The 23,220-nt window shown below is 36.5% G+C and overlaps 1 protein-coding gene across 1 annotated transcript in view; it reads right to left on the minus strand.

Annotated features, from left to right (window-relative positions):
• LOC132951483 (uncharacterized) overlaps positions 1 to 23,220 on the minus strand; it is a 124,828-nt gene that overhangs the window by 71,235 nt on the left and 30,373 nt on the right. Inside the window, exon 2 of the mRNA XM_061023309.1 lies at positions 12,854 to 12,910. Within this exon, the coding sequence (XP_060879292.1) occupies positions 12,854 to 12,910 (57 nt within the window). The remainder of the gene's footprint in view (positions 1 to 12,853; positions 12,911 to 23,220) is intronic.

Below are 23,220 nucleotides of genomic sequence, written 5' to 3' on the forward strand. Positions count from 1 at the left end.
TATTTTAAGAATATGAGCGTTTCGTATATTATATAAACTAACTAAATGAATTTTGTTCTACCACATTTTGTATATTAAATAGTATCCGCTGTCTGTTTATTTAAAGTTTGACTTTTAAAGCATCACGAAAATCGAATCTGAGCGGCGTATATATACATCGTGTACCCGCTCGATACCGCTTTTATTGTAAAAATAAAAACATTAACTTTCTAATAAAAACGAATACAATTTCGAACCGCGGCAAATTGTCTTTTCTAATGATCCCTGAAACGGACTGGAAAAAATATGATGTATATAATATATATATATATATATTTTTTTTATGAATTCGCAGGAGGCATTATTTGAACGAACGCTGACCGTTTTTATAGGATTTACTTTTCCCGAGGTCGTTGTGGGTCACATTTAGTCGTATAATAATATTGAATTACGTTTTTATTTACGGATTCGATAAACTTTTATTCTCTTATATTTGCGCACGCGCGCACACACACACATACAAATACGCATAAGACTACAACGTGTCGTGTAGGGTGGTGAGGGGGTTAAAACGAAACGCGAGCAAACGCCGAGGGCAAGGGTGACGGCTAAACTTTGATTGTTGTAAAACGTTATACATCGGTACGCGTCTCGTGTTTTCAGAAACAAACGTAGTAATAATTTGGCCGCTGGGTAGGAATAATATAATATTATGTTACCGCGGTTAACGTCCGACGTACCGGATAATGGTTGAAGATCATCCGCGACTAATGTTGACTTTATCCTGGATTTTCGACCCTGCAGTTAGTGGATTTAGAAATCGTATGTATTTGTAAGACCGTTCCAATATTTTTAACTAGGTAACTAATTAATTGTATTATAGTATTATAACTAACAGTCGATGCATTTCAAATTGTAAAATTTCACTTAATATCAAAAAAGAAAGGAACAAATTGTACATAATATTAAATTTCCTACAGTCACAAATAAGTATTATCAAGCGTTATGATTTTGTGGGTATATACACCTAGGTACTATAATGAACCGACGTCCAAAACTCATAACCCTTTCTTTTCAATTAAGGTCTAGGAGAGCCCCTACTCTTACATGGTAGAACTTAACCTTAACCATTATTTATGCCTAATATAATATTATTTTTAATGGTACTGATAATGTTGTTTTAAAATCATATGTTTTGACCTATATCTAGTGGAGGGACGCTGTAATACGTAATTACGAGCAAGTTTATAATTATTATTGCTTTTATTAACGGCAATATACACATACGTGACACGTATATAATATATATATATATATATATATATATATATATAATATTATAATTTATAATCACGTGCGAAATAAACCACACGTGCAGGTGGTAAAAATACGACGATAAAATATGATAAATAGGATTTCCGTTCGATGATAACGCAAAGCCGACCATATTATATTATAATTAATGATCCACGAATATACACGAAAAGCTAATAATTTGTTTACAGATTGCATAAAATAAATAGTAACATTAAAATATTATAATATTATCGGTGCATTGATAGGTAGCTGAAGTTTTACAAAAAAAAAAAAAAACCATAGGTTGAAAGTTTTAATAAAAACATGTTAAATAAAAGAGAAGATAATTGTGTCGACTTTAACAATTGAAAACTGCGTAATTATATTATAATATATGAATATAAGAAGTGGCGCAAAATTACTTAGTGCATTAATATTTAATAGTCATCTTTGTGTTATCGTCGTTTGAAGATGTTTGACGTTATTAAATATGGGGGACACTAAGTGAAAACCATTGCGACTCTCTCATGAAAGTACAATTTTATATTAAACGTCAATAATAGGCAACTGAGTAGGAGTATACATTGTGATGTTGTTGATAATATGTATAGTTTTGTATAAGCACAAATATATTATTTTGTCTGGTACATTTGTATATAATATATATAGGTAGCTATATGTATAAATGCATAGTATTAGTATGTACTAGGGCACGGATACGATATAACGATGTCATAGTGAAAAACATTGGATGATTGAAGAAATAACGATTCAGTACAAAAATGTTACACAATATAACAAATTCTTTTGTTTTTAACGTTTTGTGAGCAGCCATTGTGCTTGACAAAACATAGTTCTAAAAACAGTAGCTTTATTTGTAAGACGGACGACTTTTTTAGGAATTGAATTCTGGATGTCTAGTCGATTTGTGAGACATAATGTAATCCCGGGTATTCTCGACCGGAAGGAGACCAACTACCAGCAGCTATCAAGAACTGCACGTGTCTAAGTTTATTCGATTAACACTATTTAAATGTAAAAAAAGCTACTAAAATGGTTTCCGAATGAGTAATTAACTAAATTTTAGAAATATTTTGAATAACTGGTGCTTCATGTTTTATCTTGAAATCCGACAATGGCGAATATTTGTCAATCTAGAAATGAACGGTTAGAGCGACTTCTGCGTTGAGTTATTCATGGAAAACTCACCACGGTCGAAGTCAAAGGATAAAGTTTTAATACAATAAATGTACACCGCAAAGTGCCGAAGTATATACTAATTAGTTATATTATGTAAAAACGTGGTCAGAGGACTTGAATAGTTGATATTCACGCAGTTTGTGAAAAATATAGCACCATCGTCTTGAAAAAAAATTGTATTTGTTATTTAAAAGTACAAGGCCCATACAATAATATATTATTATAGTGGTCTTTATAAGATTGGTAGGTAGGTATTCGATGCTTCACTGCAATTCTATACGAGAGCGATTAATTTCCAGTTCATCTCGAATCACTCAAACAACGTTACTAAGATTAAAGCGTAATGAGTATCAATTATAACTGAAGAGAGTATAGCTAGCGAACATAATAATATAAGGACGGTATTATAATTGTATTAACAATAAATGTAAGCGCATAAACACACACACACACACATACAAATATAAACAAAAATATACTATACGACATAATATATATATTATATTATGTTTATATATCGGTCGAAAGACGTGAATTTAATACACAGATCGAACGCTAAAAGTTTATTATTTTTTGATTGACAGGGGTGACAACGCAAAAAAAGATAAAATTAATTTGAACTCAGAAGTCAGAAGCAATAATAACGCTCGTATAACAATGGAATATTTTCTGTATTTCAAACCCACATTGCCAGTGATTGAAATAGTGCGTCCAGATATAATAATATGTAAATACGACATAATAAGTACCTATGCATATTATTATTAGGTCTTGGAGAAATCGATACGTCAAAAGACCCGCGAGCTGGGTATATTTTTAACGCGGAATGCGAAATTTCGCCTCCATCTGACGCAGCTGTGACGCAGGTCCCGCGAACCAGCCAGCTGTACGGTATCTACTACGAAAATTATAGGTATAGGTACCTAAATGTAGGTACGATATTATAACAAACTCGAATCGAATTGCGATATCGCACGACGAAATCGTCCCAAACGCGTATATTGTTCGGTGGTTTTTATTCGCCGACGACAACGACGACGACGGAAACAAAAATGCGATGCGCATAATATCATAGGCGTACATAATATTATTATACGCGTCGCCATGTCCGCTACGTAGAAAGTCGTAAACGCTTTATCGTGCGCGGTGCGAGCGTTAATCGGCGGAGAGATCAAATGCACGCGCCGTCGTGTCACGTACTCGACAAAAAAAAATTCGGACCCGGCACACGCGACGTTGGGTCGGTCGGTAACAAGTGTTAGTATATCATAAGTGGGCTTGTTATTATAATATCATATTATATAGGAAGTATACGTAGGCAGCTACAGCAGCTCTAATTTTAATTCGTTATGTTTTCATTAATAATTTAAACTGAAATATAAAGGTAGTTGGTACCTCTACACTATTATTTTTACGTGAAAAAAATTACGTACACGAGTCGAGTGTCGAAAAACGATTGTGATCTGCGGCTTACCCCAAACATGATTAGCATAATATAATATATCATTATCGCATGATTATAATATCACGTAACTCGTTTGCGATTTTTCGGGTACCTACATATTATTATATAATAACTAATGGGAAATTCGAAAATCGTACAGGAAAAATAATCTGTGATCTATATCTGCAGGCTTACGTAAAATATAAAATATAAATTATGATGTAGTTATGTTTGTGAAATGTTTAGTGCAGTTTACTATATACTTTACTGAGTACCTAGTGAAAAACAAACCCACCAGTAATTATTAAAAGTTGCCAGTAAAACCAATATTATATCATGGATAACACTTTATCGCCTATGTACGCTATGCAGAATCTAGGAACCTTTGTAGTTTTAAGGGCACGCCGCGAGGAGGATGATCACAAATTAGTCACCACCACCCCTACCACCACCGGCGCAAGTGTAGGCGGTTGGCACTCGACGACCGAGTTTTGCGGCGGCGGCGGCGGACAAAAGACGATTCGGAGCGGGCCAAGATAAGCCGGCAAATTAATGGGAGGTAAAACGCGGACAAACAAAACTTTGCGTAGGACACGCGGACGGGACGCGACCTGCGCGTGTATATATATATATCGAGGGTAGTGGTCGCGCACGTATACATATAGATATAAATATATATGATGATATAGCTCTAGTCTGGTGCGCGGACCTCGGAGGGTCTGCAGCGCACAACACAAACACCGAGAAGATCAACTTTTAATTAACGTCTACGACCGGCCTTTGACAATGGCGTTTATACACATAATATATAATATATCGCAACCCGTACGCACGACATTATATGAAATGGATAAATATTATAATAAAATATAGGTAGGTAAGTCGGATAATATGAAATGGCAAGGATAGTTTCAGCCAAAAACGAAAAAGACTCGATGCCCGTTTAAGCCAAAATATATATTTTTTAAAAGACGTTTCCACAATATATTTTTGGAAACCGTGTATAATAATACTAACGCAAACATGAGATGTAACAATTGCATATTGCATGTGATGATTATTATTATAATATTATAACTATATATTAAAGGTAAACAAAAGATATTTATATTATTTGAAAAAAAAAATGTTTGCCATATTACTAAACAGTATAAATATGAATTAATTAATATAGGTAGCTGGTATATAAAATAGATAGTTGCATTCCATAAAAATTGAATTCATATATAGGTTTATAATATTGTTTTTACAATGTCACATAGTTAAAATAACCTGTAGTTTACTAACATTAACATTACCGCAACGATCAACACTGTATATTATTATTGTACGATTTTCGTGATTATTTACAAATTCCAAAGAACTATTACAATATGTAGTATTACACTTAGCTGCACATAATAGAACTATTGATTATAAATTAATAGTTATAATATTTATAATCAATGATAATACATTGCCCAACAATTAAAATCAGAGGTTTTCAAACTTATTTTGTTGGGGACTGGAATCAAATTTTCTAAATGTTTGACAGAAACGGTAGTGTATGCATTTGTCTCCAAAAAAATCCACACTAACGACTCTGTTATCGTTCTTCTTTCCGTTTCGTTCTATAATACGCGTATATATTATGTGTAGGAAGGACGGACGACGATATGACATGTTATACGCTGCTCTATGTCATCGCGACCATGACTATCATATTAATTCACAGCAGTACAATATTATAATTTAATATTACCTATACTACTACGGAGATTTTACGCATTTTTTATACATTTTTTTTCATATACACCGACTCACGCGCGTGTAAACCGTAAACGCGACGCGAAGCCAGTGCGGTACGACGATAACAATAATTGTGCAGCACTCGAAAAGAGTAAAATAATATGTAATATAACATCATAGAATCTATGATAAACCCGTATGAACCTACGTCCTACCTAATAATAATAATTGGGAGGTACGCGCCTCGTTCACGACGACGATCAAATTCGAAAATTATCGAGTGGTGGTCTCCGCCGGCGAACATACATCGCGTTTATTATTGTTATTATCGTTTTGGACCGTGTTCCGTATTCTTCTTGTACATATTCATATTATTATACACATACGAATAGTTACACGGCAGTAGCCGTCGTTTGTGTGAGTGTGTGTGTGTGTGAGTGCGCGCCTCGCATATTCCTCGGTCCGGAGACGACCGACGTGACCGCCGTTTATGTATACCGATCGTGATGATATCAGAAAAACAAACGGTGCCCACTAAATTCTCTCGCACGTGTGTGTGTGTGTGTGTGAGAGAGTATAATAATAATTTATACTGCGAGAAGTCATCTCTGAAGCGCGCATTGGTCACGGTCGCGCCGCCGTGTTATTTCGTGTTGTTTGTTCCCCAACGAAAATAATATACCGACAGCCTTAATAGGCGATATTATTATCGCTATTACTGTTAACGTCAGCGTCTATTATTTAGGATTTGAAAAAAACAAACTAAACTGAAGATCAACCAAACTGAAATTCCAAAAACACTATTTTATTATTCATTTTTACATATCTACCGTCTGCGGCACCAATTTTATTATACACACCTAACTATTATAATAGTTATACATCGCCGTCAACGGTTTTTAGGTTGTCGCGAATCTCTATTTGTACAAAACTATAATATAACTATGTAGGTACCTACATCAAACGCATATTATACAGAGTGGTTAACCGTATTTTCCCGTGTTACGGGAATGTGTAAGAAAACAGTGGCCCCACCCTGTATGTATAGGTAGGTCCACATATCCATTTGAAAAGAAAAAACCACTTGTTAACATCGTCGCGCGTCTATTATTATTAATTGCGGCGTCGTCGCAGAGGTTATAATATGTGTCGTCGCGCGCTGCATAAGTCGTTAAATCTTTATTACGCGTGTACATTAAATTTAGAGTATAAATTCGCACTCATTATTACACGACAGCTTGCAATTTATTTTTTTTTCAACTTTTAATTTTGTACCGCGGATACTAAAATACGTGTATAATATATAATATATATACTTGTACTCCGCGGAAAGTCCGTTATTGTTCCGGATTTTTATTCTTGTCGTTAAATTTTATTACGTTCGTTTCGTGTGTACATTATCGTGAGTGACTGCCAGCGCGAAAAAAATCCCACATGTGACAACTACGGCATTTCGGTAAAACCGCAGGAGACGGACGATTTCATAATATTATATATAGGTATGTGAAACAGCGTGATGTTCACAATATGAACGTTAACTCGTCGTCCGGACTCCGGAGACACGCGCGAGTCTCCGAAATGGACTTTTACACGCACTGCTACGCGGTGTAATAATATAAAACATCATCGTCGGTATATGAGCGAAAAAGATTTAAGTAAAATAAAAAATTCTCCTCCTTATATCGTGTCGTTCGACCAGCCGACCGTGCCTATATATTTATATACATTTTATACGTCTGAAATCGTTTTACACATAAATATACGTTTTAGGTGGGTCTCTCGGTGCACGTCAACGGTCGACTGTTGGTCGTATTATATTTTAATACGTGTGTGGAATACAAATCGGCAAGCATATACGCTCATAATAATAAATAGGTAAGTCGCTGAAGTCAAAAAATATTTTTATAAAACATATTACACGTCATAATAAATTACATCATGTTCACGTACAATACCCGAAAACGTATTCACTAAAAAGTTTTAAACGCCAAAATCTTTACCGATATAATATAATAGGCCGTAAGGTTTTTTTACACTTATCGATCGAATACTACTCGAAATATTGTAAAAAAAAAATAATAATACGAAAATGTCTCTGTAAGATTTTCAAACTTTATTTTTAGGTCAACGCGCTTTTATATACTTAAACAATAAATTATTCCGGAATCACGGTCGATTAAATACGATTCTTGTTGAAGAATATTCACGCCCTGGTGAAATCTATTTCCGCGAATAATATATGCGTACCGTACAAATACGAAAAACATATTATAATATATTATATTCGGCCGTCCAAAATGTGACATATTATTATTTTAATCGACGAAAATGGAATATACGCATCGACAGAACACGCATACAGTGTAATATAATCGTATCGTATCGGCTGTCGTTTAAATTCGAATCGTGTGTATTGTTTCGTTTACGGCTGAATTCACACGTGGCGAGAGAATACAATAAATTTATATATTATTATTTTGGTTCGGTCCGCGCTTTGATAATATATATAATACATGGTCGAAAACCCTTTGGAAACGTGCTACGCGTGCTGCAGCGTCCCGCGAGGTCTCAGACCCGGAGCGATCGCGAGCAATCTAAAGGCTACAGCACACATACACGTATACGGAAGTTACCGGAATGGTTTCCTTTTGGAAGTATATATTTAGGTATTGAAATTACCTCAAATTCGCCAATAAGTATTATGAAAGTAATTCCCACGTCACGATCGGTTCAACGAGAAAAATAGTATAAGTAAACCATTGATTATAAATACTATATGCTATAGTATTTATAATCAATGGTATAACTTTCGTTTTATACTGGGAGATAATATAATAATGATAATAAACAAGGTACATACTATATCCGGTGTATTTATATGTGTTGTATGAACTGTTAAGTATCTTTACACACTGTATGTATTTACAGATAAACTATATGGTTTATTCATACGGATTATACATGCAATAATATACTGCGAATAATTGCTTAAAACCAAACTTTAACAACTAACTTAAAATCTTCAACTATGTAGGTAAATATTTGGCTAAGCGAGATAATATACGAATCGCGGTTTAAGTTTGCGGTGAATTAAATCATAGTGCAGTATGGGGGTACTATATAATTCGGGCAGTGGGGTAGAAACTCGGTAACCAATTGGGTATATCAGCCTGCACGTACACATTATATACGAATCGTCCTGGTTTTTTTCTTTTCTAGCTGTCTAATCGTGTACCAGATATTATACGAGCGCCCACACTCCACACACACACACACACACCACGCTCGAGTGCTCGTTATCAAAGCGTATACCGAGAACGGGCGAGGAGAAAAAGAGACCGACCAAATTATAAAATATATATATAATATACGGTATATTAGTTGCCGGAGTCGCATCCGTGACCGTCCGCATACTGGATGAAATAATAATAATAATGTGTGCGACCCTCGGATGACGGGGTTGCTGTGCAGTGCCGAGACGATAAACAGAGGCTGTTTTGATTGCCCGCGAGGGTTGGAAACGGAACCCACTGACAAATGAAACGAAACACGCTGTGCGTTATATACCATCGTGTACGTATGCACATATTATATATATATATACGCGTACGTAATCGACACATGTTTTATTTCATCCACCGATATAATATAATTTACAGTATAATATTATATATTATCATAATATACGCATATACATCACGAACCCATTTGCGTCCGCCGTTTCGGCAAACTTGTGTTAACTGAAAAAAAAACGACAGACAGATATAATCTCAGATTCTGGGACTCGAAAAACCTTTTACCGAGCGCCAGGTCAAAACGTTTTCTTATGGAAAAAAAATGTAAAACACCGGTCGTCGTTATTATTATATCGTGGATATTAATCGATTCGATTTGTACGTTTATATAATAAGGCCCCAATAAACGTCCTTTACGAAAGACGTTTTCGGTGTCATTTCCTGTATCATACGTATTATGTGTATATATATATAATGACGTATAATATTATGCACTGACCTGCAACACGGGATATCGATAAAAAAGCATTTTATAAATAACCTAGTGAGCCTGTTATAATGCCCATATAATATACTAGTTGGTTTAGTACATACACAATACGTCAATACATACTATTTAGGTTATGCCGTTATTGTATTATATATATATTGGATGATCCATTTAACGCAAGACACTCATTATTTCAAAAACTATTAATGTTTTTAAAAATAATTTTTAACATCATTTAAGTAAACACGAAACAACACTTTAAGAAAAAAATTAATATTTCACCCTGTATAGTGTATAATGTATATATATTATAATTAACATTAATTTTATATTACCTATAGGTATATATAATATTTATCATATATAGGTTAGGTTAGGTTAAAATTATGTTGCATAATGCAGTGTCTGCCCATGATTTTAATAATTAGGTCGAATATATCTTGAGCCTTTGACACGGTTATATGAATTCGTTCTCGCGCGTTTCGACCTTTTATTCCAACGAGAAAGGGTTCAACAACGATGGTCTCAGTATTATATTATATATACCTACACCGCACGCAGTATATTCACCACGGACACCGATGTATATATACGTGTATAAGTCGGATGTTATGATGATATTTATAACAATATGTATAGGTTGCAGTGTTAGCGTACAACAAAGTAAATAGCTAGGGTGCGTGTAGGGTTGTTAAAAAAAACATTGGGTGCAGTGCCCTGCCATAGTAATATAGTATAGACTATTAGACTCGTGTCTGCACGCAGGATCAAAAAACGGATAAAAGTCGCCCAACGTCATGCTTCACAGGGATAAGAGATCGTTGATGTCGCGTCGTACACCGAGTTTTCGGCAGGAAATTCAGTGACTTCCATAACGCGGCTTTATTTTACCACCTAAATCCCACCGCCGCCGAATCAAGCCAACGAAATCCGCTTGAAATATAAAACGCGACGGGTCGCAAACGTTGAAAAGGCTTCGGAAAGTCGTGTAACGCGTGAAAATCCGTTTCCGACGTGCGCGTCGGTCGTTCCGCACCCGTATCGGTACTTACAGGTATCTAGCGGGTAAAATATTTTCGTCGTGATATCGTAGTTAGGTAACATACTATAATGTTATGATATAAAATATTATTATAGTTTGCTCGGATCGGCGGTCCCATAAAAAATGTATCACGACGTACGTTTCGCGGGATATTAAGTCGTTTTCCGAGACGGCTCGTCCCAGGTGACGTGCAATCAAACAGTCAAGATATTGACATGCGCACGCACATAAACCAAGCTGCTATACGATGAGCAGATGTGCGAAATATTTCAAAACACAACAAAGGGCGGTAATAAATCCGCATGACAAATACGTTTATAATTCGCGGTGGTATATATGGATACCTGGATATTGGTATATATTATAATGGGCGACAAAGGAGCGGATATACCGTGCGCGGTAGCGACCGTGACTAATAATATTATTCCGACCGGGGTGCGACGGCGGCGTGGCATAACGAGACCGTATACGTATTTGTTTATTTCAATGGGAATATTATATAGGTGTCAGGAAAAAAAAAACTCGTATACGGGTCAAATCCCTCGGAATTCCTTGGCTCGCATAAGCGCACACAATCACGCGTTTTATATTATACGCGTATATAACAATAATAATACTAATGTATATTCTTATTATTATATTATATTACCGCGGCGGCAGCGCGAGGCGGACGGACGGGACGGACGCGCAGCACCTGGTTGAGACCAAACGGGCTCGCATATTATTATGCTTTAACGCGTTCTTTCACCGACGTCGACGGATTATAGCAAATATGCGTACGTATAACCTGCCTGTGCTTATACATATATCTATTATACGCCGACCCCACAAATAAGACGGTTTGTTTGCTCTTTTTGTGTTCGGAAACCAATTGCCGCGCTGAACACACACACACACTTACACAACACACAAAACATAACGCGTTTAGTGGGCGTATAATAATATAAGAATCGTAAAAAAAAGGCGGTGGTGCGTAAAAGGCCAATTTCCGAGGTGGAAAACCAGGTGTGAATGTCTCCGGTGCTGCCATTCACCACGTCTCCGGGGTTCAACCATATACTCCGCAACGCCAATGCGCACGCACGCACACCCCGCGATATGTGTAGTTGTATACAATATCGCCGCGGGAGTTTGTGTGCTGCAGTATAATATAATAATATATAATATGTATACAAGTTATTGTTATTGTACTATCGATTTGCAAAGAAAAACGTACCGAATGTCGCCTATTAGGAGGGAAATACGCGCGGCGAAGACTGTTAGTGACGATTCGACTGTAAATAACTGGCAGCAGCGTCCGCTGCAAGCGAAACCGCCGAAATTAGTCTCGGGGTATACGACCATATACGTCTATATAATATAATAGGCATGTATGCGTTTAACGCGTAATGTGTGTGCATTATACGCGTTTACATATTATATAATGCGAGCGGTTATTGGATATAATAACCGTCTGATATTATTATTATTATTACGAGTATATGGAAGAGAAGACACAGAGTGACGATTACGACGCCCAAACGACGTGTAAAATATTCGCACCGAGTGCGCACATTATATTGTATTATGTATACTCGTCGAGTCGCGGACTAGGGGAAGAAACTATATTAAGCGCTGTAATGTGTACTATAAAAATAGGTATAGGTACAGTTTTCTCCAGCATATAACACCGGTACAGCGACGATATATATGCGCTATAATGTATTATAGTGTATATAGTCGCGAAGATCGCGTTATAAAAATGCATTAAAAAAGATGCGAGCGGGGGTGGATTTCAATTATTTTTTCTTCACTAGGTAATGGAAAAATCCTACGGCACTCGCAACGGTTTGATTTTGTTACAGAGTCTGTATCAATACAACATATAATTTATTATATACAATATGTTTAATATATACAGTATATGCGTAGAACGTTCACCATAACATTGTCCCAGCTCGTATTTTAATCGGTTTTAGCACGATTTTTGTTAATCGAATAGTATTAGATAAGTACTATTATGTAAGCAATTATATTAAATTAATTTTAAACTCTACTCATGAGTAATAATTCTGGGTTATCTCTGGATTAGTTGTTATTTTTTTTTTTTTAATGTAATATTTAAGTGATGTTTAAGTCGAATTCTCTATAAATAAGTAAATTGGTGTACAAAGACTCACCTTCCAACAGTCCGATTTCTTCTCACATTCCGTGGCTTCGACGTCTCTGGGCACCAACTGAAACATAAACAACAAAAATCGAGTTATTAATAATATATATTATTATACATAGGTAGTTGCACCACATAATATACGAGTTCCTGCGTTCGGCTAGAAGGAGGAGGAACCGGAGATGACTAATGTTATATAATATTAAATCACATATATCGCATATAAGCATCTATACATAAAATATATAATAATATATACCTACCCTCCGTCGTTTGGGGAATTGACTTTGTGCCTGGAAATCTCTGTAGGGAATTACATGCATGTGTATATAATATGCAGTGTCTAGGGGCGGAGGCGTGGGGGTTGATTCCGATGGCTACAACAAGCGGACAATCAAAGGAGTATCTTTTAATCCCGCTGAGCACACGAAACAACAGCGATACGATTGTAAAAAATATATTATAAAATATTATATTATAGTAATGTTTGCGCCGTTGCTGTATGTGCCGAGTACGATGATGTATTTATATGTGCAATTTAAATGTATAATAATAAAATATGTATGTATAATATGTATAATATATATGTGCATATAATTTGTAGACGAAGTGAAATAGAAATGAATGGTTATTCGTATACGAGATATTTTCATAATATTTAATAGACCATAAAATAAATACCTTAATTAGTATTATTAAAAAGCGTGTTCTTTAAGTGTTGAACATATTAAACTGTTGTATATTATAATTTTTGAGAGCCTTAATAATATATATTATTTATTACGATATTCCTTCGGACTTAAAACCATCTATATTACTAAGGGTAATACACTAATACCTTATACAATAACATTATTATAATATAACGTATAGAGTTCGGATGAAATACATTTTCTGGAAACGCACTCTATACAATATATTTATTATTTACTGAGTGTTTCTACAATTAAGTATGTCACCATTGGTATAAGCATACTCGGTGAAGTTGTCAAATAATTAAATATTCAAAATATTATACTTATAGGTGAACTGGAGTTACCAAGAGTTACTGTAGATGGCCAAATCAGGTGACTGTGGCCTCGAAGACGGTATCTGGGGGGGGGGGGGGGGGGAGGGGCAGGCGTGATATACACTATGAATTAAATATTTCACATCAATATTATATATTATTTGAAAAATGTCAAATAACAATATTTTAATATTTAATTCATATTTCATAGCAACATGTATAGAATTATACTGAAACTGACAATAACATGCTTAAAAACTTTGAATAAATTAAAACGGTCATCGTATGTGGTTAATGGATTATTTCCGTTTATATAATTTCGTAACAAAGAGGGATACACGTTGCCATCATTCTATCAGATTACGGATACGGTACAACTTTTAGAGTCCAATAATTCATACCGTAGGGATACAGAAACCCAATCAACTGATCGAGTGTCGCTTCTATATTGTTCTGTGCTATTGATAACTAGCTGGTGCCAATCACACAATAAAACTTTTAGGTCACATAATTTTTAACCTAACTTAACCAAATGGTGCAAAATATGAGACAAACGTTATGTGACGTAAGTATCATTTAACAGGCAGACGTTTCAGGGTATCCTGTAGTATAATATACATATTTTAAAAATTTAAATACATAATAATTTTAAGAAAAAAAAGGTATAAGACTTAGTAACCTTTCTTTTTTCAGATGGAAAAAAAATCTGAAAACGTAATTTTTGGTCCATAACAATGAGTATTTGTCCTAATGGTGACATTAGTTGCAAAAAAAACCATGTTTATATAATATGTATTTAACTATACGTGTGTATATCGTATTACGTTGATTATATATCTCGCGAGAAACTTCTTGTTTGCGATAATTAACCAGCTCTATAGCTCGCGTATATACGTACCTACGCCATATACGATATATACCTTGACGACGAGGCGTAATATAATTAGAAATCCTACGATTTCAAAGAACGAGCGAATTAGCACGGTATCCTGCAAGTACTGTGTATACAACAACGGAATATATATAGTACATACACTATGCAGAGAACCACAAATACGCATTTTTCACAGGGTCATATAATATTTTCTGTCCAAAAATATACAATATTTAATATAATATAGTATGATATGTATATCTAACCTAACCTAAATACATGAAAAAAAAAATCCGAATCGTGATGAATCGCACGCGGAGTAATTTCCTTAGTAAGTCGTATTCCCCGATTTCAATAAGACTCGTTAAAAATGAATGCGAAATAAAAAGAAGAAAATATACAGTATAATTTATTTATCCTACAACCGATTCTACAGTGCTGTGCCGCTATATAATTATATAATATTTTACATATATCTTAATATATATATACTAGTTGAGGAAGAAATTACATTTTCAAACGATCGTCCGTATACATAATAATAATATTGATGATATATCGATTTTTTTTATAAGAGTCTTTGCCTCGCTATAGTATATCATCTTAAAAACAACATCATAATATAGGTGTATGCGTAACGACCGACCGGTAAAAATAATTCCGACGGCTATGAGGGGACGACGTATTATATAATATAATAAAGTTATTCAAATCGTCATCAGAGGGAACTGATATAATATTATATGTTTTATCGAAGCCGTTTCAAACGGCAAAACTTCCGGGCGACAACGACCGCGGGGACAAAGCTCCGACGGCGATTCGGGCGGATTCGCGTATATATAATATAATGGCTTTCGGAACACGTTAGCGTTGCCGGCGCGCTGTAGAGTTTCCGCCCCCGCCGATCCATCTCGACCTTGGAAAACGAAAAACAATAGCACCGCCCTCCGTTTAATTGGCATTTGTCACTATATATATATACGTATATGATATGGTATATACAGACACACACACACTCATATTATAGGCCCCTTCTAAATCCCGTCCCGCCGTTATATTGCGGCGAATTAACGAGTGTATATGATGCAATGCGCGATAATACGCACATATAATATATTATAATATGTAGGTATATACCTACATCCCGCGCGAGCACAAAAAGCGACGTAAGCTATTCCAATTTTTGGTACCTACAGAGACGGTATTATTATTATATAAGTGTCTATATTATATACATATTGCAATATATTAAGATTGGCGAAAGGCTGCAGGTGGGTCGGTATTATATATTTAATATAGTAGGTAGGTATACAATTTGTGAGGAAAACTCAATCACGGTATTGCTCGAGATTATAGCCGCAGCGTATATATATATGATACAGATTGAGCTTCCCCATTGGTAGAAAATGGTGTTATAAATATATTAGTAAAACTTGTATGGAAGATCGGGGGAAAAATTGTATTTTCTTCCGTTTCCGTCGTACTTATGTGCTGGTGGTCGGTGCAGTGACGATGGCGTGAATTTATACGTATATAAATGCAGAAACCTACACATATATATATTATATAACAATAATAATTAATATTACTATTTACTATACACTGTTTGACGATGACACGACACGTCCTATTTTATTCATATAGCTGCAAAATGAAACTCATCTAATAACGGCATCCATCAACAATGAACCTTACACAGTTATATAAGTGATGAAGGGGTGGTAGTACTTGGCGGAGAGTACGTTTTTCTTTTGTCGATATAATAAAATCATTCCCGTCATGCCTATACCGGTAAGGGACGACAAATATGTATTTTATATATTGGCACCAGCTCGTAATATAATTGTTACGATACCTATAGATTATATATATATAATAATATATACGACGATTTAAAATTCACGGCTCTCGCCAGGGCAATTCGATTCGTCAAGTGGTATTCAAAAAAAAAAAAGGACTAATTAGCGTGTCATTCCGTTGTTGCTTTATTTATTTATTATTTTTTTTTTTTTCATACCTCCCCGAGTCGTTTTTAATTGGCATATAAATCAAAGAGAAACGCACATCGGACATCGGAAACCGCGGCAAGGCAATAAAAATGCAAAAACCCTCCCTAAAAAGTTGCCCCCTCGGGAAATTCGCGAGCACGGCGATTTCGCAGTTGTTTTTCCCCCTTTTCCGATTTGGACACACAAAAAAAAAAAGTTAATAACGGTATTTTTTTTATTTTCCTACGAAATTAAGCCCATAATTTATAAAGTATTTTTAACTACACAGATTTAATTCTACCGGTGTGGTTTTATTATTACTTGGACAAAATAACGGATAAACATTCTCTACCGTATATCATCACATACGGCCTACCCCAACCTACCCTACTAATCTATACCTGGGTCCCGTGTAATCTATAATACAATATAAATAATACAATTTGTATAGGTACTTGCGAGTTCTGCATAAGTTTAATTCTATTAAAAACACATATTATACGGCAAATGTCAATAATTACATACAAATATACAAATTATAATATGATGAAGTTTCGCGTACCTATATGCAAAAGCTGTCGGCAAATAATGTTTTCTATTTCTGTTAATTTCGGTCACTTAGGTATAAATTTATATAAGTACCAGAGACCTGCGATGCTGCAGCAGATGACTATAATTACACCGCAGGAGATTTGACAAATATGTATATCGCTCGAGGCTTAAAGCCAACTGAATATTCTATACACGGCTTTTAATAATAATTTTGATGTTTTTATACACATTACACAGCGCGAAAACAGTACAATATGGCAGACCGATATATTACAACGTCACATTCGTCGCGTAGTGTAGTATAGGTACACATGCGTGCAACGGAATACTATAGTAATAATAAACTGTATATATATATATTATTAAATACGCTGAACAACGCTGAACGCAATGCTGCAAGGACACATCGACCGAGAGAGTCGGGAAATGGGTCGTAATAAAGGGACGAAATTAACTCGACGGCGTATATTCGTTAATGTTTTGTTTTTAGAGCCTCTCCTACCCCCCCCCCCCCCCCACCCCCGGCCCATCATCCGTTCAATCGCCCGCACCGACGGGGACGTGAAAACTTTATAATAACATTCCAAAGGCTATTACGAAAGTTTCGCGGGGCACCGCCGCCGGAAGAGCTTTGTTCTCCTCAGATTACGCGGGACGCAACGTCCTCTTTTGTGAACGTGAGAGGATGTATTATAGCAGTGCGTGTTGTGTATAGTTAAGGTCGTTCGCGTTTCACCTGATAAATAATATATATATATATATCCCGCACAAACTCAAGACAATATACATCATCATTATTATAACTATTACGTGGCGGAGAAGAAGCGACAAGTTCGAGTGAAATCATTCAAACCACATATCGCGGCGGTGCAGGTGCAGTGTATGAAATAAAAGACTATTATAATATAAATGTATAAATAATTACCAAAATTGAAGACCGGGGGCATCATTGTTCAGGACAGCCATTTCAAAATTCGTTATCCCACATTATATTCTCACAGAAAATAATTTACGGAATGTATCTCAGAAGAAAATAATCGGATTTGTACATTTTATTGTTTTTGTATCAATAAATGGTTTTTCTTCCATGAAAACGATTTCATGGAAAAGTACATTTCGGAAATATTAGACATGTCTGGTTGTTGCCCCCAGGTCTTCAATAAGATTGATCTCAAAACCTTTTCAAGTCAAAATGTTGGTCGAGCTGCAAGTGTCAGCTGTCGTTTCGTGCACTGTACAAGTGCTATTGTATAATACGCATGAAACTATATATACGTGGTTAGCGCGTTAGAAATGTATGATCCGATATCGAAAGGACGCGGCTCTAGTGTGGTCGATGGGTATTTTGTTCGCGACGAGTTTATTTGAAAAAAAAATACATTATATTATTATACTCGTACTCGGAAACCACCTTACACTGCGCCGCAGTTTACGATTCGGATATACAATATTAAATTCGATGATTTATATAATATTACTTTATTAGATTAACTCAACCACACACATAAATACATAATGGCATTCGCTCTGCCGGTACTGTTTTCGGCCATGTGGCCTTTTTATCGCCCGACGCTGCAGTAAAATCGGATTAACGATAGATACCATAGCGGCGTAAATGTTATATGCTCGCAAATCGGCAAAACCACCGCATTGCCAGTGGAAATATAGTGAAATTATCGTATTCTATTTACGCATACGTGCGCGCACATAATATTATAACGTACAAGTGCCATTATTGGGTGCACGCACCCACCACCTTTTCAATGACAATGTACGACGATATTGCATTAGATGTAATATACATCATGTTAAATGTGCGAGTCACTCGATTATTATTATTATTATAGTGCTGCAGCTGCAGCCGATTACATACAGACCTCACTAGCGTGCAATATACACACGACATTACGTTACGTATATCTCATTGTACGTATAGGTATATTATTGTATATCGCATATACTCGGTTTATTAGCACAATGAACGATCGAAAACGCAGGAGATAACTTAAACGTTGCACATAGTTTTCGGTTTTGGGGTGCATCTGGCCGCGTAAGTATGCTGCAATATAATAATATATGTATATACGTCATATACGCGCGCCGTACATATAACATTATTATATGATACTCTCCAACCCTAAACGTATGCAGACGACCGTAATTATTAATGATGTTATTGTTTGACGATACATGGAAAAGTTGTTCAAGTTTATATGGTAATATAAATCATTAATGCGGATCGGACGAAGTGTTTATGTTAACAACTGCAGCAGCCGTCCGCCAGATAACGCAGAAAAAGTTCGCACGCCCTACGAGAATATAATATAATAATATATTGGAGAGAAAGACCGATAATGGAACTGCACTAAAATATATAATAATAATATATAATATTATCTGTCCCCGGGGTGATGTCTGGTGAGAGAAAACAGCGTCGGCTAGGTCGCGTCACCCCCGCAGTCGATATACGTATATCTATATATTGTTTTATGTTCATATATAATATATAAATGCTGCACAGCAGTGATTATAATCGCGTGCTATGTGTATTATAAGGGATGATACGCACAATGCAGTTTTGTATTGTACATAAACATTATATTATATAAACGCGGGGCCGTAAATATATTTGGGTTTTATTGTAAACGAAAATCGAGGGAAAAAGGGTATTATGTATATAATATACAGTGTTGTTTTCGGGAGACAAATAAATTGTCAGTTTTTCTGCTGAATCGACCCCGGCCGGTCGCCCGAGTCCACGGTCCCGCGCACCCCCGCAAGTCACAACCCTCTAGGCTATACGTATATGGTATGTGTGTGTATATATTATATGTATATATACATTGTGTGTGTGTTATACGACTAGGCGGCGGACACCCCGGGGGCAGTATATATATATGTGTGCGATCAAATTAAACGAGCGCGCGAGATTTTCTCCTCGGCCGGGCAACGGAGTCGACACAAACGTCAGCTTTTCTATATAATATCATCCGGTCGTGCATGCAGTGTGTATTGGCCTTTTGTGCGTTTCGCGCATGTATAATGTATAACGTACAAGGTGCCGACCGTTGCAGCAGTCGACCATCTGTTCGCGGGCCGCCGGGGGAGAGTGACAGAATGGGGTCCGAGGGAATATTGCTATTTCGGTTTTTGACAAAACGCGCGCAATAACATTGTATTTAATATACGCGTAAATATATTACTATATAAGCCACCTCTGCCGCCGGGCACTATAGCACTATATACGTATTTATTATAACAAGGGTCCGCGGCGGCGGTGGTCTGGAATTTGTTATCCTTCGACGGTTTTCTAATTTCACGAACTGGTTTTATTATGCGCGTCACAAACGTTCATAAATCAATCGTCCCGAAACGCACACGATGCACCCGCGAATACTTCTCGGAAACTGCGAGACATGACGAGCCGGAGAAGAAGAAGACTCGCCTCCTGCGGCGGCGGTCGGTCTTCAGCGGCGTTGTGGCGGTTAAAATATTACATAGGTAGGTGCGGGGAATGAAATTTTGTTCCAACTATAATATATATATTCACATCCAATACTGACACACAAACACGTTCAAATGTATAAGCCGTAAGTGAAGATGCGGGCGGCGACGGGCTACTACAACAGTGTACAATAATATTGTACGATATCGGAGCCTCCTCCCCCGCAGACTGATATACATAGAAGATAAATCTCATAGCGGTCATAATCGCATAGTGGTATAGAACTCGCGGTCACTGCCAGGACAGGTGCTGTGCTATAATATGTGTATCAAAAGGAATTCGACCACGACCTTCATGATGATGATGATATATTATTATAAGTGAGAGTACGATTTAACTGTATCGTTTGTAGCAGGGCTACCGACACAGTTTCTACTTTCTAAGTATAAACTATTTATAGATATTATTGTAAGTCTATGCGAATTTATTGGGGTAAGTGAAATTTTCTCAGCTATCGAGCTATCATGTCCGAAATGACCTATACTGCAGCAATGCATCGTCTGTTACTAGAAGCCGGATGCAACGGCAACTCGCGGTATAGACATGAGATGGCTATACTATTATATAACATTAAAGCAAGTTTTCGCGCGGAATGTAAATACGCTATACACGCGAACGAGGCGTCGAGAGCCAAATCGACTCGGCGGAGGAAACGAGCAACTTTATTTGGACGGTATCCAATTGTAGGGTTTCGCCGGATTCGCATGAAATATACGAGGAGTATATCGAAAAAACGCGAGGCGCCCAGACGTGACCGGAGCAGAAAGTGATCGTAAAATTAGAATTTTCACGAATCCGCCATGCGCGCGATTATCGCACAACCACATTACGAATATAATATAATATATACGCGTACTGTGAAGATTGAAATCCACATCCCGCACGTCTACAGGAATAGCAACGTCGTGTGTTATATTTTATTATAAACGTAGGACAGGTGAAAAATTATTCTACGGAAAAGACAATATTCTTTTATGTTTTTCATTTCGAAGTTGCACGCGAGAGATAAAATCTATAACGATAGAAAACGGGCAAAGCGGAGTCGATTAGCGGTTACGTCTGTACAAATAAAGTCCTGGTGGTAATAACCAATATTTCGATATAGAACGAAAAAATAACTTTACATCCGATATTCGCTCATTTCCACAGACGCGTCATTCCTCGGATATTTGCACAATATTATAATAATATTATTGTTATACAGTTTTCACGGCAGTATGGTCTCATTTTCGTATTTTCATCAATAATTTCCACAACGACACGGACGCCCACACAAGTTGCCGCTGCGGTGGCGTTCAGAACCGTATTATTATTACCCGCGACCGTTTGCCGTCGTCGTTGGCCGACGTCATTAATTCGCGATCGGAATCGGCCAAGGGTGCTTTGACAGCGGCGGCGGTGGCGGCGGAGACGGACTCGCGGTGTGGAACCGCATCGTCACACAAACGATAGGCAATTACAATCAAAACGCAGTCTCATTGTAAAGTCATATTATACACACGTATTATATAATGCATATATATGTGTGCTTGTGTGAACCTCCTCTTTCGCCGCCACGTCATTCCGCCGCCGTCTAGATCCATCTATCTCTCCCCCCCCCCTCCCCCCGTACACACCGTATATATTAAACATGTGATAATAATCGACAGCTGTCCGGGCGACGACAATAATGTGCATAAATGCCGATTAACATATTATTATGCACAGCCGTGTACGCGCCACAATATAATATATTGATGGTAGGTACGCATTACAATAATAATAATAATATTAAATACTATTTATCTACCTGCAGCGAGTGTGTGCGAGTATCAAATATTGACTCCGTTTAGCGATCCCGTCGCGGCGTCAATGACTAATTGTTCCATTGTCTGCGCGGTCGAATCCTTTTTTATCCTTCCCCCAATCACCCACCGCCCGACTATTATTATTTTATCAAACGAATGACTTTTTATCATCGCATTTCCGTTTACATACTATACTACTTTTGTCATCGGTGGCGGTGGCAGGGTATTGCAAGCACAAATATATACGAATATATATCGAATATATATCGAATAACAATATATCATGTACCTATAATAATAGTGTCGTGATAATATAATATAATAATAGCACGGATTAATTTTTTTTATCTGTGATAATAATACATCGGTGGATCCGACGGTCGCCATTTTTAATTGGAACAACAGCGAGTGTGGTTTTTTTTTTAAATTGCGGTCGATTTGCGCGCCAAACAAAAACAATTATTAAAACAAACGCAACAAATTTATAATATAAAGATACACGTATACACAAAACACACACACACTCGACAATTAAAAGCAATGATAGTAATATTATATATTATGTTATATATCGTGTACGGTGTGGTTTTCGTTGTTGTTTTTGCTGTTGTTGTTGTCGGAATAGGTCGTGGCGGTGTGACGGGAAATCGCACGGTTTTAAA

This window comes from Metopolophium dirhodum, chromosome 8 (genome assembly GCF_019925205.1).
Source record: "Metopolophium dirhodum isolate CAU chromosome 8, ASM1992520v1, whole genome shotgun sequence".
NCBI lineage: Eukaryota > Metazoa > Arthropoda > Insecta > Hemiptera > Aphididae > Metopolophium > Metopolophium dirhodum.